Source organism: Kwoniella newhampshirensis, chromosome 7 (genome assembly GCF_039105145.1).
Source record: "Kwoniella newhampshirensis strain CBS 13917 chromosome 7, whole genome shotgun sequence".
Taxonomy (NCBI): domain Eukaryota; kingdom Fungi; phylum Basidiomycota; class Tremellomycetes; order Tremellales; family Cryptococcaceae; genus Kwoniella; species Kwoniella newhampshirensis.
The window spans coordinates 994,660-1,009,090 of record NC_089961.1 but is presented as its reverse complement, the minus strand read 5'-3'; the positions used below and the strand labels follow the sequence as shown (position 1 = coordinate 1,009,090).

The following is a 14,431-nucleotide window of genomic DNA, read 5'->3' as shown; positions in this document are numbered from 1 at the left end:
GAATACTAATGGTCTCCAACGATGCTCAGACTGTCGAATTCCATCAACTTCACGTCCACCCCATGACAATCCTCCCATTTACACGTTCTGCCGGACGCAACGACAAAACAAGTCGATTATTACACGCCTTCCGCTAAACGTGGAAGCGTTCAAAGACGTGTGATCGCCTTCCTGTCCAGGGGTGTTCCTAAATAGTCGTGAACTCAATATCAGCTTGTGCCAGGGGAAGTAGCCCCACCAGTTTCAGAAAGCTGATCAGAGGAGTGGGTGACCTACCGTCCGGGGCGATCCCATTCTTGGCGAGAATACGATTGTGTCTGATTAGACGTGCTTGGTCGAAAGTACATCGTTCGATTGCCCTATGAGGTGCGAGTGAGGGATATGAGCCTGGATTCTTGAGTGGATGAGGTGTGGGATCTATCTCCAAAGGTCGTCGCTCCGTTTTCCTCAAGCTGGTCTTCTGTCCAAGTTGACTCGCGTTTTCCCAAAATCCGTCATTTGACTCTCTCTCGCTTCAGGTCTCCTTTCGCCCATGTACAACCTCCTTGGCGGTACAAATTCCCCGCTCACCCGTACCCATTCAGACCGAACCTCCGACCAAACCGAACCCACTCATCACACCACACATCACATCACACGTCGCAACTCACATGATCCTTCTGACCTCCTCTACACCCTCCTCATCCAGCCCCACCCTCCCCTCCCCACTGCCTTCCCCGTTATTCGCCTCCAAGTCGAAATTGTTGGAACTCATCCCTGCAGCCGCTTGGTCTGTGAATGAGAATGATTGGAGGGGTTGATAGTTTGTGAGTCGGGCGACGAGCGGAGTGGGGAGGTAGCGTGAGGCGATGGGGAGGAGACGGGATCGGAAGTTGTAGATTATCACTGGTTTTGGGCGATGTACAGGTAGGTCGTAATGGGTCGGGTCAAGATCGCCGCAGGTAGGGAGTGAGATGGAGGTCGTGGTGGTGCAAGTGTCATGAAGACAGGCGATATCGTACGGTAATAATGATCGAGACGGTGAGAGGGGGAGTGAGCGGTCGAGAGACATTCGGGAACAGGAGATGAACACATGAACGAGGAGAGGGAGCTTGGTGGTCAGCTCCGCCATACTTCGAACAGGCACATCACTCACGAAACGCGATCACGAGGACGATGGAAAGTGCTGAAAGATGGAAGAACATGATGGCAAGGTAGCGGATGAATCGGATCCGGTGGGCGGTAGCTCTTGTCGGCGGATCTCTCTCACGCAGAAAAGGTGTCAGATAGGGAAGGATAGTTGCAGAATAGAAGGTAGATCCAAAAATCAAAGGAAGAAACGTTGTTGAGCTGCGAGAGCGGGTGGATGGATCCAAACATGACCTTTGTGACTTGGCCCCCGAACGAGAGAATTTCCACTTTGGGAAAATCACGAGACAAGCACAAAAAAGTTGAAAGCCGAATGGAAATGGAGGTCGTCCAGTGTTGATGAAATTTGATCAATCCCACCTTGAACTCATCATCCGACGTCGTCTGTCCAAACAGGAGAACACACAAGTACAACGATATATATCTGAATCAGTGTAGCGGGAGGACTGCGATATCTGATCACAACACATCTCGCTCGTCGCAACAAATCACTCTTCGCCTCCCGCCATGTCGCTCACTCTCGCTCAACAACTAAAACAACTCTCCTCCTCCTCCACACCCGAAACAGCAGACCCTGAATCAGCTTATTCCAACCTTGACACCAACGCCCGTCAAGGGAAAGAGGACGAAGGAGAAGGCAGAGAACATTATCTGGATGTGGGACCGTCAAGGCTGAGGTTGGAGATAGGGGGCGACGGAGGTGGAGGTACGTTGGGTGGGGTGAAATATGAGGGTGTGAAGATGGGTCGACGGAGGATATTCGATGATGAGAGTGAGGAAGAGAGCGTGGTAGATGGTGTTGAGGGAGGGGAAGAAGGCAGTGAGGGAGAGGAGAACGAGGACGAAGAGGGAAGTGGAGAGGAGGAAGGACACGATCATGATGAAGAGGAAGAGGGAGAGGAGGAGGAGGATGAAGACGAAGATGACGAGGACGAGGAGGAAGACGAAGAGGAAGACGAAGAAGAGTCAAGACCAAAATCTACAACGAAGACGAGTGGTTCTACAAAATCGCTCGATCCCGTCGCCTCTCTGCGAGACTCTCGAATGAAGGACGTGGAGAAGGGCCGTGCAATCAAGCGACAAAAGGTGGGTACATTGGCCCTCAGGTCTCTGTTCTGCTACGATGGCTCTTTCCTTCAGGTTCATTCTAGCGTGTGATACTGGTGGCTAAACCCTCTAATCGCACAGGCCCTCTTCGAATCCTTGATTACTCTCCGAATCACCTTTCAAAAAGCCCTTTCAGCCTCGTCGACCCTCCCCACCACTTACCCATCCGATGCCGCCGGCGAAATATCCTCAAAAAAGGACGACATCTTGCGAAGTCTTGGAGAACTTAACGAGAGATTGTACACACTGCGAGAAGCTGTTGTGCTCCCCGGTGCGGAAGACGAAGCGAAGCTGGGCAAGCGGAAGCGAATCGAGGGGGATGAGGCGCTTGATGTGGAATATTGGATGGAGGCTGCCAGAGGATCTCTGAAAGTGGTGGATCAGTGAGTGCTGCCTCCTGTTACTGATGGGTGCGATTCAGATGTCAGCGGAGGCTAAACTCCATCGTCGTGGTAGGGCTCATCCTCACGTCTTGCCTATACTGAACAAATGGTCGAGCAAGATCCAAGCGGCTTCATTGCAACTTGGTTCGAAACAGGCAGGAGGAAGCAAGTTCTTGCAGACGGTCAAGAGCGGTGCAGGAGGTGTAGTTGAAGCGATCGAGAATGGCTTAAATAACAAGGTGAGCATAGGCTAAATCTCACTATCTAGAGAATACAGGTTCGAATAGTGGGTCGTGCTGATGTCACGCTGTGAAACCTGTAGAGAGAAGCGGAAAAAACCCTGATGGAGAGTGAAGAAGCCGGATATCGAGCTCTGTTGAGAGAAGTGATCGAGTCGAGAACTGGTTCAGGACCCGCGGCGGACTTGACACATCTCAGGAGGGAGAAGAAGAAGAAGCGTGAGGCGGAGAGAGGTGGTAGTAAAGGTCGTAAATTGAGGTGAGCTTCCTTGCGAGAGCTGTTGTCTTCATCAAGATTCGTCCCAAATGTTGTTTGACATCGATGACTTTCACAGATATACGGTGCACGAAAAAGCTCAGAACTTCACAGTGCCCATTCCTCTTGCACAGGGATGGCACGAAGAACAGGTAGACGAATTGTTCTCAAGTCTATTTGGTGGAGTGGGGATGAGCGGTGCTCTCGCACAGGCTGGAGTCGCCGCGGACGTCGGCGCCGCGAACGGTGACGAGGGACTGAAGGGATTGGGAGGGTTGAGAGTTTTCTAGACATCACATACCCGCAAAGCTACGTGGTAATGGACCTATCGACACGTACATATATGCATATATATTGTTGAACCTGTTGAATGATCCATGAGCTAACAAACCACCTACCTGCTCAATAAGATGAGCAGAAATGACCCCGTGGGGAACGGCCAAAACCCGGATCCGAAAAGTCAAAACACTCTGGCCACTCGACATTCATCGTTTCACTTGACGACTGCTTAACATTCACTCTACTACTTTGCAACTCATTCTTCATCTTATAACCAAGCCAAGGAAAGAAAGAGGCCATCAGTAGTCAGCGTCTCTGCGATCGCTTCCTTCTCGTCGTCTCGTCCCTTCCCTTCCTCTTCTTGGCGTCTCGTAGCTAGATAATCGGCGGTCACTATCTCGACATGTCGGTGCAGCATCACCTGAATGCGTTGTTCGATTCCAGTACCTCCGGACCGTCCAGCGATAGAGAGTGGGAAGCGCTCATAGCAGAATGGCAGCACTCGCAGTGAGTATCGGAGCCCCTCACACGCCTTTCGCTCCCAGGATCTCGAATGCAGACGCTGACCACAGAGGATGTTCCCATACACAGTCCAGCTATCTCATTTAGTGACGATGACGAGGTAGCAGAACCAGCTTTCCCGACCACACCATGGCCTACGATCTTGGATTATCTTCCTCAATCCTCCCCATCTGCAAGTAGCTCAAAGACTTCTCCAGCTCATCATAATGGGATTTCATCATCCGACCACGACTACGCTTCTGACCCATCTTACTTGACAAATGAGATTGATGGGTCGAGCCTTCTCGAAAGGATCAGGAGGTGAGCGTGATGCGCATGTGGTTTACGGTGAATGCAAGCTGACCCACGTTCTGCTTTTGTTCAAAGTCACCTTACGATACCGAGTACCTACACATCATTGATCAATCTCCTTTCGTCGGGAAGAAGTAACGACGATATCCAATCTGAGCTCATCGAGATTCTGGGATTTGAGGGAGATGCTCTGAGTCTGATAGAGGAGATTTTGAAACCGGGGGCGAGGGTCATGATCGTGAGAGAGAGCGCAACTGCCTCGAGCTCGGTGAGTCCAGCTGCAGAACCCGGCCTGCATTTTTGGAAGTTCAGGGGAATCGAAGCTGACGTCGCTTTGATGGTAGAGTCTCACTCACCCTCACTCAGCCTCCACTGTTATCGACAAAACAGGATATCTGCCCACGGCGAGAATGACGGTCAAGTCGGGAAAAGGGAAAGAAAGACGCCAGATGGTCAATATATCCGATGTGATAGGTTCGGCAGAGGACATAGAGAGAAGATTACAGGAGCAACTGGAGAGACCGAAGGCAATGTTTTCGGAAGGCGGTCCGGTGAGTCTCGCTCGAAATACACTACCGTGGCGTGAAATGCCTCTATCGTCTCGTCGACGATAGGATGGTGAGGACTGATATGTGTTCACAATTCCAGCGTATACTGGAAGAAGAGGCTCTGCCTCACGTTTATACCGCATCAGGCAACAAAACACCTGCTATGTCGTACGGTGGGAAGCTTGCTCTTCCAATAGGGACACACAGAGAGATCAACGACGTGAGCTGGTGCTTATTATTTCCTCTCGCATCCGTTGACATTCTCCACATGCAGACATACGAGGAGGTTACGGTGCCACCTGCCAACCCTATTCCTCCAAAAATGAGCGAAAGACCAGTCAAAATTTCTGATCTTCCACCACTAGCCAAAGGCTGTTTCCCCGTGAGCTAAGCCAATATGCCCAATTCGCACATGGCTCCAGCTGATGCGACTGCGTGATTCATCAGAAATACGTTCAACTTAACAGAATGCAGAGTATTGTCCAACCCACCGCAATGAATACCAACGAGAACATGTTGATCTGTGGTGAGTATCGTTACCGATGTATGTCAGCTTGTGGCTCACAAACGCCACCTCAATAGCTCCAACTGGTGCTGTCAGTTTATTGTATACTACGGTTGTCAGAGACCTAAGCTGAATCACCAAGCAGGGAAAAACCGACGTCGCGATCATGTCCATCATTCGAGTTCTCTCTCAACACCTCGTACCAGGTCACTCCACGCAACCGTCAGGCTTCACCATCGACCGAGATGCTTTCAAGGTCATTTACGTCGCGCCAATGAAAGCTCTCGCTGCTGAGATCGTCGCCAAGTTCGGCAAACGATTAGCCTGGTTAAACATCAAAGTCAGAGAGTTGACTGGTGATATGCAATTGACAAGACAGGAGATCGCGGAAACTCAGATCATCGTTACAACACCCGAGAAGTGGGATGTCGTGACCAGAAAACCCACCGGCGAAGGAGAATTGGCATCGGTCAGTGGGCTGATCGTCAGACGGGAATGACTTAACAGGCAGCACTGACTATCCGCACAGAAAGTCAAATTGTTGATCATTGACGAAGTGCATCTTCTGAACGAAGATCGAGGAGCAGTCATCGAGACTATCGTCGCAAGGACGTTACGGCAGGTGGGTGTTGGGATAATTCTGAAAGCGCTCACTTATCCACGTCTCACAATCAGGTCGAATCCAGTCAATCTCTTATTCGTATCGTAGGTCTTAGTGCGACATTGCCAAACTACATTGATGTCAGCGATTTCTTGAGGTAAGCTTCACATTGGCTCTTTGCAATGAAGACAAGCTGAGATTCTGCAGGGTGAATCGCCATCAAGGTCTTTTCTTCTTCGACGCGTCGTTCCGACCAGTTCCGCTTGAGCAACATTTCATCGGTGTCGCGGGAAAGCCTCGATCCCAGGCATCTATCAGAAACATGGATCGTGTCGTGTTCGACAAGGTAAGCCTGAAGGTCATGGCGAGATCAACTTTCACCCTGATCGTGCCTTGCTAGGTGTCTGAGCTAGTACAAGCGGGTCATCAAGTCATGGTGTTCGTGCACGCGCGGAAAGAGACAGTCAAGACTGCTCAGAAACTGAAAGAGATGGCAGTGGAAGAAGGGGTCTCGACATTCTTCGAGACTATCGAACATCCGAAATATGGGCTCTACAAAAGAGACATAGGCACGTCAAGGAACAAGGAAATGAAAGAGTTGTTTGATGCTGGATTCGGTATCCATCATGCTGGCATGTTGAGGTCGGACAGAAATATGATGGAGAGGATGTTCGAAGATAATTGCATCAATGTGAGCTGGGCATAAGCGTCTCGCAAAAAGCGCAATCTAGCTGACTAGTCATTCTTCAACAGGTTCTCTGTTGTACTTCGACTTTGGCCTGGGGTGTCAATTTACCAGCGCACGCTGTAGTCATCAAGGGCACACAAGTGTATGACAGCGGAAAGGGTGCTTTCATGGATCTCTCTGTTCTCGACGTCTTACAGGTGAGTCGAACCATCATTCGACTTGGCCAGAAGCTGAATTCAGCGCGATATAGATTTTTGGGCGAGCTGGTCGTCCAGGATATGAGACTAGCGGTGAGGGATACATTTGTACAACTCAAGACAAGCTCGACCATTATCTATATACTATTATGGCACAAGTGAGTTTGTCCGCCCCAGTCTAGTATGACGGACTGATTTCCCCCACCTTTTCAGCATCCTATCGAATCAAAGTGAGCCAAAATCTGCAAGCTTTGGCGAAACCTTTGTAGCTGACGTCTATGACAAGGTTCATCCCGGGGATGGTCGACTCACTGAATGCTGAAGTGGCCCTTGGTACCATTGCAAACGTGCAAGAAGCAATCCAATGGCTAGGCTACACCTACTTATTTGGTAGGTACGCAGTATATCCCTGATATAATACTAACCCGTTGAACCCGCAGTTCGAATGAGAAGGGAGCCGTTCATATACGGTAAGCTGTTGGTGTGTTCTGGTGGAGAGCTACAGCTGACACAACTCTGCCAGGTATGCCTCACGATGTAGTCAAAGATGATCCGCAACTTGGTACCAAGCGTAACGCTCTCATCATCCAAGCAGCGCGATGTCTCCAGGCAGCAAAAATGATTCGATACGACGAAATATCTAATTCTTTTACCATCTCTGATCTAGGTAGAATTGCTGCAAAGTATTACCTTCGATGGCAGACTATAGAAGTGTTCAGTGAGTTTGGTACTTAGTCTCTGATGCTGCCTAAATAAGTACTGAGGAGACTACGACGACAGACGCAAAGTTTAACCCTCGTATGAGTAACGCCGATCTGTTTCAGATGTTGTGCGAAGCGACAGAGGTGAGCTGAGTCGTTGAGCACGCTAAACATTCATACCTGATGCGGTGTAAAACAGTTTGACCAGATACAACTTCGTGAAAATGAGGTGGAAGAGCTAGAGGCGATCAACAAGAGCGATGTCATCCCTTTGGAAGTAGCGGTGAGCTTCTCCCGACTCGGCGTTATCGACACGTACTGATCACATCTTCTCAGTGCGGCGCTACCGATCGACGAGGCAAGGTCAACATCCTGCTGCAAGCCCACGTCTCGAAGGTGTATATTGAGGATTTTGCGCTAGTCTCCGATGCTGCCTACGTGGCCCAGGTATGTTACTAGGAGAAATTGCTTTGCATTTAGCTGTGAGCTGATAGAATTGCGCAGAACGCCGCTCGTATCATTCGAGCGCTTCTCGAGATTGCTCTTAGTCGACATTGGGCCAATTGCGCGTACCTCCTTGTCGAGCTCAGCAAATGCATTGAGCAGCGACAATGGGTGTATGATCATGGTCTCGCTCAGCTGAACGTACTTCAACGTGATACATTGCACAAGCTTACTCAGTATACCACGGACGACATGACCATCTCGGACTTCAGAAATATGACCCCGGTGGAGATAGGCGAGTTCATACATATGAACGAGAAACATGGTGCAGCTGTTCTGGACGCTGCTTTGATCTTCCCCACCATCGCAATGACGTACGCCCTGCGGCCGATCAGTCACGATCTTTTGCAAATCACCGTCAAGGTCGAACCACAATTCAAATGGAATGCCAAGGTTTCCGGGGGAGGAGAGCCATTCTATATCTGGGTACAAGACGAAGAAGGACTGAAAATCTACCAGTGGCGAAGCGTCAGGATACAGGCTACGACAACAATGATCGAACTGGACTTTGTTCTTCCTTTCGACAATTCGCTGCCTGACTCGATCTCCATCGTTTCAATCTCGGACAGGTGGTTGTGGTCCCACGAGGAAATCAAGATTTCGCTCAATGACTTGGTCATGCCACCTCCACCTCCGCCTCATACCGAACTGCTCGATATTCCCTTCCTGAGATTATCGTGCTTCAACGATTCTCAATTAGAACAAGCGTACTCAAAGGGTATATCGATGTTGAACGGAATACAGAGTCAAGCCTTCTGGACCTTGTACAACACTGCCATCAATGCTATAGTGTCGGCTCCGGTAGGTAGTGGCAAATCTCTCTTGGGTGAAGCGGCAATCTGGTAAGTCAGCTGCTTGTCGTGGAAAATAAAGCACAGCTGAAGATCTGTATCCAGGAATGCCTTTCGCCACGACTCAGAAGCCGTGGTACTCGTGATAGTCCCTGAACGACATGCGGTGCATGAGACTGCTGCAAGAATAAGAAGTGTTTGTCCACAAGGGAAGAAGATCTCGGTGGTCTCTCTCACGGAATCGTCCGACTTTGGTCAACTCAAATCGACCGGCGGCTCTATCGGCGTCACGACTCCTTTCGCGATGACGAATAACGATTTAATCGACGAAATTCTCTGTTTGAGGCGATTGTCACTGTTTGTGCTGGAGGACTTGCATCTTCTGGATGAGATATACGAGCTTTGTATAGCGAAGATCCTCTCTGTCGCGAAGCCGGCTCGGACGAGAATTGTTGGTATCACCTCGTCGCTGAATGACCCGACGGATCTGGCAACATGGTTCGGTATCGATTACCCACCAGCAGGCGATGACGGCGCCACCATAGCCATCCAACCTCCAGGCTTGTACAGCTTCTACCCTGCCGATCGAGGTAATCCTATCTCGGTGTTCATCAAGACGTTCAATATCCCTCACGGTCCCACGCTCCTCAAGACAATGATCAAGCCAACATACGACATCCTGAAATCCGTGACAGGCGGCGCAATAGTCTTCGTTCCTTCGAAACAAGCATGCATGACGGTCGCAGCTGATCTCGTCACTCAGTCCGGAACGGAGATGGATCTCGAGGGCTTCCTGTCAACGCCACGGGACCATGTCGAGCCGTTCCTCCAGAGATTGAGAGATCAAAGACTGTACGAACCGATCCTGCACGGTATCGGTTACATCACCGGCAACACCTCCCCGTCGGACTTGGCGCTTGTGCTGGAGCTGTTCGCCAGTGGTATCTTGAGAGCACTCATCGTTCCGCGTCAAGCGTGTTGGACCCTACCCGTTCGGGGAGATACCGTCATCGTCCTGGGATCTCAGCATGTGAAATCCACTCCAGTCACACCTGTAAAAGGCTCCAACAAACAAGGTGGCGACTCGTACGAGAGGCAGATAGTCAACTATTCCAGGAAGGAGCTGGTCAAGATGCAAGGTCTTGCGATCTCCTCTGCGGCGCCCGAAGCGAAAGGAGGGAGGATGTTCGTCATGTGCCAAGTAGAACAGCAAATCATTATCTCTCGAATATTGGCAGACGGTCTACCGCTCGAATCGAATTTCCCGTCTATACTCTCCCGATCGCCCGAGATAGATCCTATGATCATCCGTCTTTTGGAGACTAGAGTCTTACCAAAGCGAGGAATACCACAGATACAACATCAAGTAGATCTTCCGAAGAAAAAGGGCACAGTCAAGGATTTGAGAAAGAGGGACATGATGGATCTCATCAATTGGACTTATTATGCGGTGAGAGCGAAGAGGAATCCCAGCTATTACGATTTGTATAAAGGGGTGGAAGCGGAGAAGGCGTCGAGGTCTATAGATACGTGGTTCGAAGTGATGGATGAGAGGGATGGAGGCGAGTCCAGACGAGAGGGTGGGAAGAGGAAGACCAAGGAGGAGAGGAAGAGACAGAACGGCGAAAAGGACGGCATGATCGTCGAAGGGTCGATGAATGGTCATATTTCGAAAGAGGTTGACGAAGAAGCGGATGGAATGGACGTGGAGGACGTGAGAGACGGAGTGGCGGTGATAAAGGCGGATGTAGGAGGCGATGCTGGAGTGGGTGAGAATGACGGTGAGACATTGGGCAGTGGGAAGTAGTAAGGAAGGAAGTAGTAGATTCCGTGCATCATCTGAAAGATCATCATACGACTTCAGTAATGAAGTAGTGTCCTATGCACTGCATGCACATTCCAGCTGTGGAGCGATTCGCGGACATGACCAATCAAGTGCATAGCGAGAAGTTACTTCTTTGTCTCTGTCAGATGTGACTACTTACTTCTCTGTCCATTTCATGAGTCAATACTATTGAATTATGCTCACAACCATCCTCAAACGCTCCAAGCTATATTCACCTCTGCCATACAAACTTCTCCCACCGATTTGATCGTTCGCCTCAAGATCACGGGGGTGACATTCTCATAGCTCTTGCTCAGCGTGGCTGCAAAGACTTTCAGATTTGAGCGCGGATACCTTCAGTGGATACGAGTGTACCTCGACGTGCGTCGATCGATGTTTTGAGATATGTACAGTACTCACCGATCATTGCGTGCATTCGCCCACCACTCCAGATGGCCATGAGACTGGCCACAACCTCCTCTGCGATCTCCCTGCTAACACTGACCCTCAACTCGACTGTCTCCAGCTCAGCCCAGATTTTGTGCCTCTGGTACCAGGTGGCCTGACGCGCCATCAGGTTCTTCTTGCTAGGTGGAGAGGAAGAGGAGGGATATTCAGTGATATGCGCGGCGAGAGATTGATAGGTCGCTTTGAGGAGGAAAGCAAGAAGGTCAAGAGCGTGGTCTCTGCTCACACCGATCTTGCTTTGGGCTGGAGAGGATAATTCATCAGTGCTGCTGTACACTTTTAGATTGTCACGCCATGACTTACCAAGATCTGAGATGATGGCATTTGCCAAGGTCAATTCGCCGTCGTCGCTGAAGAGAACCTCGATGAGGACCTTGAGGGTTGTGAGACGACTGTCGCCTTCTTCTTCGTCGCCCAAAAGCAAGATAGCGCCTTCCGATCGACGCTGCTTCAATGCTTGAATTACCTCCACACCTTGCTTCCAGACATCTATGAGCCTTGGTGGGATGACGGGGGCAAGGAGGAGGGGAAGGGGAGGAAGAGGATTGGTGGTGTTCTCAGTCCGAGAGCCACCTTCGCCTCGCTGGTATCTCCGACCATATCGAGGGTCCGAGGTGTCGAAGATCGATGCTCGGGCGAATGGCGTGAATTCAGACCTGAGGCTTGCTGTCGATAGCTCGCTGCTACCTCTCCTGAAACTCTGCCGAGGAGCAGGAGTTCCGGAAGACCGATCGACCGTAGTCGTCAGCACCAGAGCTGAGCCACTATCCGCATTGTGGCCGCCACGACTAATCGGGGTCGGAGACGTCGGAGGTGAGTCCACCTCGATAGCCTTGAATCTCACTACATCGATAATCTGATCTCACTGTAAACAATAACGGAAGGAACATACCTGTTCGGAGGATCTGCCTGCCGCGGCTGTCCTCCCGGTCCAAAAGGCTTCCTGCTCGACGTCGTCGTCGAGCGTAGTACCCATTCTTCCAGCGCTGCCACTCTGTTGGGACAGCGAAGGTGTTGCCGTTGCCGTTGCTGTGCGACGAGTCGGTCGCGCCGTGGCCGACCTTGCTTCTGACCTTTGGCCCAGCGCAGCCAGCTTAGCGCTGATCGCCGCCGAGAATGAGGTCTTGTTCGAAGCTGGAGAAGGGGTTGCCGAAGCCCGTCTTCGACGAGGAGATGGAGTGAGGCTCCGAGATCTGATGGGCGATCGGGAGATCGGCGTGGGAGGAAGGGTAGACTGTTGCCGCATAACCGCTGAATCAGCGGCTGTAACGTCCAAGCAGGATTTCTACTCACGGCTCGTTGGTGGGTGGGTGTCTGAAGATGATCACGTCAGCAAACACGATTTTTCCACCCACTGTTTCGGCAACAGCATTCGACTGTGTCGACTCACTATCGGAAATGATGATACTACCTCGGATTTGATGAAGGGAGTGGGCGATCGAACCTCCCTCTTTGCAGACACTGCTTCCGCTGCTCGACGAGACTGAGTAGGAGTGCTTGAAGGACTCTTCACCACCATCGCCGTTGAAGTAGATGCTGGCAAAGGTGGAGGTCCCATAATTCTATTTGATGTCGGAGTGGTCTAATAAGTTCAATCAGGCGTCAGTCATGCTGACGTTTCATGAAGGAGTTTTGGGGGCGTTGATGTCATGTTGAGGAACGATGATGGCAATACTCACCGGAACATTAGACATCGTTGTAATACTCGTTGAGTGATGTCAGAGTGGGTAAGACGAGGGGTGAATATGCGATGTCGTAAGAGGTGCTTAGACCCCAGATTAGTGTGAAGTGCGTTCGAAGAAGGAAGAAGTATTGGGTGAAAAGATTACGAGGTGTCAGAGAAGAGAAGAGAGAGACAGGAGAAAAGGTATACGTTCTCGTCAGACAGCTGCTTTATATCTTTTTCCTTTTTCTTGGCTTCCAAAACACACCCGCATACACACACGGTCGGCTCGGACCATGACAACCCGTTACGTTCCTTGACGAGGAAAATGTGTCGTACAATTCCGCTCCACACACAACCTGCTTCTGCGGGTCCTTTCGCAAGCACGCGCTGGAATGATCAGAACGATAATAGGTGCATACGCGATGACAACATTGCATACAAGTATCGAGGACGGAATGCGGGCACGAGAAGATCACAGCTTGGCTTTGGCGCTCTGTGGGACATCGAAGATGTGATCAGCGTCGAAAAGCTGACGCGAGACCGTTGAGTGGGACATACCTTTAACACACCGTCCAGCTTGGTCTGCAACATGTGTGGTCAGCTTGAGAAGATGAGTCGGACATCGATTGCCACTTACCGCTAACATGACCTAAGCGGAACAATTGTTTGTCAGCTTGAACCTGATGATCCGGCCAAGTAGCAGAGTAGCTCACATTCCCTTTGACTTTCAAGCTTCCCGTCATGAACGCTTTCTGGGCGTTGACCTTGCCGTCCGCCAGTCCGATGAATGTATCTGTATCCAAAACACGATCAGACTACGTCTGTGGTATGCACGCAACACTAAATGAAGACCCACCATCGCTTAACGAGATTGACACGTCTTGTAACCCCCGAGCCATCATCAGCAACGATAACGTGTATGAGCAGCTGTGGCCACCCTCGCCAGAAACACCCACCAGGCTTCTTCGCAGGACCTTTAGTCACTTCCCCTTTGTTCTTCAGATCGATGCTATCGACATCTATGAGCTTTGACCATGCGGTCTGGCGTGACGAGGCTCACACCCAAACCGCTTCTTTGCCTTCTGAATTCTTCACGCTGAGTTGGAACACGCCATTTGTCTATGGGTGGTATTATTGACGACATTAGCTCCGTGGGACACCAAACCATACCCAGGAACTCAAGTGTACAGTGATCCTTGCTGGGTCTGAGATAGAGCTCATACCTCACCTTCTTGATCTGTGATTTCTTCTCTGCTTCCGGCATCTTCTCGAATACCTGTGCGAGAGCCTACGATGTCGGAAAAGATGAGGGTCAGCTACCTGAAAAACGATTACTTCCAGGCAGCACCGAGAGATCTCACAGAGAGGACTTCGCTGGTCTGTGCAATTCTCCATGTCAGCTCTTCTTATCCTCAGTCGTTCAACATGGTGTGAATAGAGGAAGGGAAGAGGGGACACATACCTTGAAACCGTCTTCTTTGAGGTCAGACATTGTGCTACTGGTGAGGTCTTCCTTGTGGGGTGCGAGCTGAGTGATGAGGGGTCGGTTTATCCTGTCAATGCGATAGTGGTCTTCGGCGTGCTATGATCAGTCGTCAAGAGATGGTTCTTGTCATTGAATCCAGTATGGACCGAGAGTGCCAGTGCATCGTATCTTCTTGAGTTTATTCGCAACGAGGCCGGTTGTTTGATCGCGTCCATCCAGCCGGATTACAAAACAGTGAACAGTATT

At 50.5% G+C, this 14,431-nt stretch overlaps 5 protein-coding genes across 5 annotated transcripts; 2 read left to right on the top strand and 3 right to left on the bottom strand.

Annotated features, from left to right (window-relative positions):
- Window positions 1-149: 149 nt before the first annotated feature.
- Window positions 150-1,184, bottom strand: IAR55_004084 (uncharacterized protein; the record flags this gene model as incomplete). Its single annotated transcript, XM_066947187.1, has 4 exons — window positions 150-187; window positions 277-359; window positions 651-885; window positions 1,136-1,184. 4 exons carry the CDS (start codon window positions 1,182-1,184, stop codon window positions 150-152), a joined length of 405 nt encoding a protein of 134 aa, XP_066802566.1.
- Window positions 1,185-1,635: 451 nt separating this feature from the next.
- IAR55_004083 (uncharacterized protein) lies at window positions 1,636-3,403 on the top strand (the record flags this gene model as incomplete). Its single annotated transcript, XM_066947186.1, has 5 exons — window positions 1,636-2,214; window positions 2,317-2,618; window positions 2,692-2,857; window positions 2,941-3,116; window positions 3,193-3,403. 5 exons carry the CDS (start codon window positions 1,636-1,638, stop codon window positions 3,401-3,403), a joined length of 1,434 nt encoding a protein of 477 aa, XP_066802565.1.
- Window positions 3,404-3,795: 392 nt separating this feature from the next.
- IAR55_004082 (uncharacterized protein) lies at window positions 3,796-10,547 on the top strand (the record flags this gene model as incomplete). Its single annotated transcript, XM_066947185.1, has 24 exons — window positions 3,796-3,899; window positions 3,984-4,214; window positions 4,281-4,473; window positions 4,550-4,756; window positions 4,854-4,973; window positions 5,028-5,135; window positions 5,201-5,279; window positions 5,336-5,349; window positions 5,404-5,727; window positions 5,788-5,880; window positions 5,934-6,016; window positions 6,067-6,205; window positions 6,260-6,550; window positions 6,613-6,744; window positions 6,798-6,902; window positions 6,958-6,974; window positions 7,031-7,134; window positions 7,185-7,214; window positions 7,268-7,462; window positions 7,525-7,589; window positions 7,645-7,728; window positions 7,782-7,892; window positions 7,950-8,791; window positions 8,846-10,547. The coding sequence occupies 24 exons, from the start codon at window positions 3,796-3,798 to the stop codon at window positions 10,545-10,547; spliced, it is 5,373 nt and encodes a 1,790-aa protein (XP_066802564.1).
- A 230-nt stretch (window positions 10,548-10,777) lies between these two features.
- IAR55_004081 (uncharacterized protein) lies at window positions 10,778-12,727 on the bottom strand (the record flags this gene model as incomplete). Its single annotated transcript, XM_066947184.1, has 7 exons — window positions 10,778-10,887; window positions 10,986-11,276; window positions 11,337-11,865; window positions 11,926-12,267; window positions 12,327-12,347; window positions 12,424-12,615; window positions 12,713-12,727. The coding sequence occupies 7 exons, from the start codon at window positions 12,725-12,727 to the stop codon at window positions 10,778-10,780; spliced, it is 1,500 nt and encodes a 499-aa protein (XP_066802563.1).
- Window positions 12,728-13,171: 444 nt separating this feature from the next.
- Window positions 13,172-14,191, bottom strand: IAR55_004080 (uncharacterized protein; the record flags this gene model as incomplete). Its single annotated transcript, XM_066947183.1, has 10 exons — window positions 13,172-13,192; window positions 13,258-13,281; window positions 13,337-13,348; window positions 13,413-13,492; window positions 13,556-13,579; window positions 13,656-13,708; window positions 13,760-13,818; window positions 13,928-13,987; window positions 14,061-14,078; window positions 14,162-14,191. 10 exons carry the CDS (start codon window positions 14,189-14,191, stop codon window positions 13,172-13,174), a joined length of 381 nt encoding a protein of 126 aa, XP_066802562.1.
- Window positions 14,192-14,431: the final 240 nt, after the last annotated feature.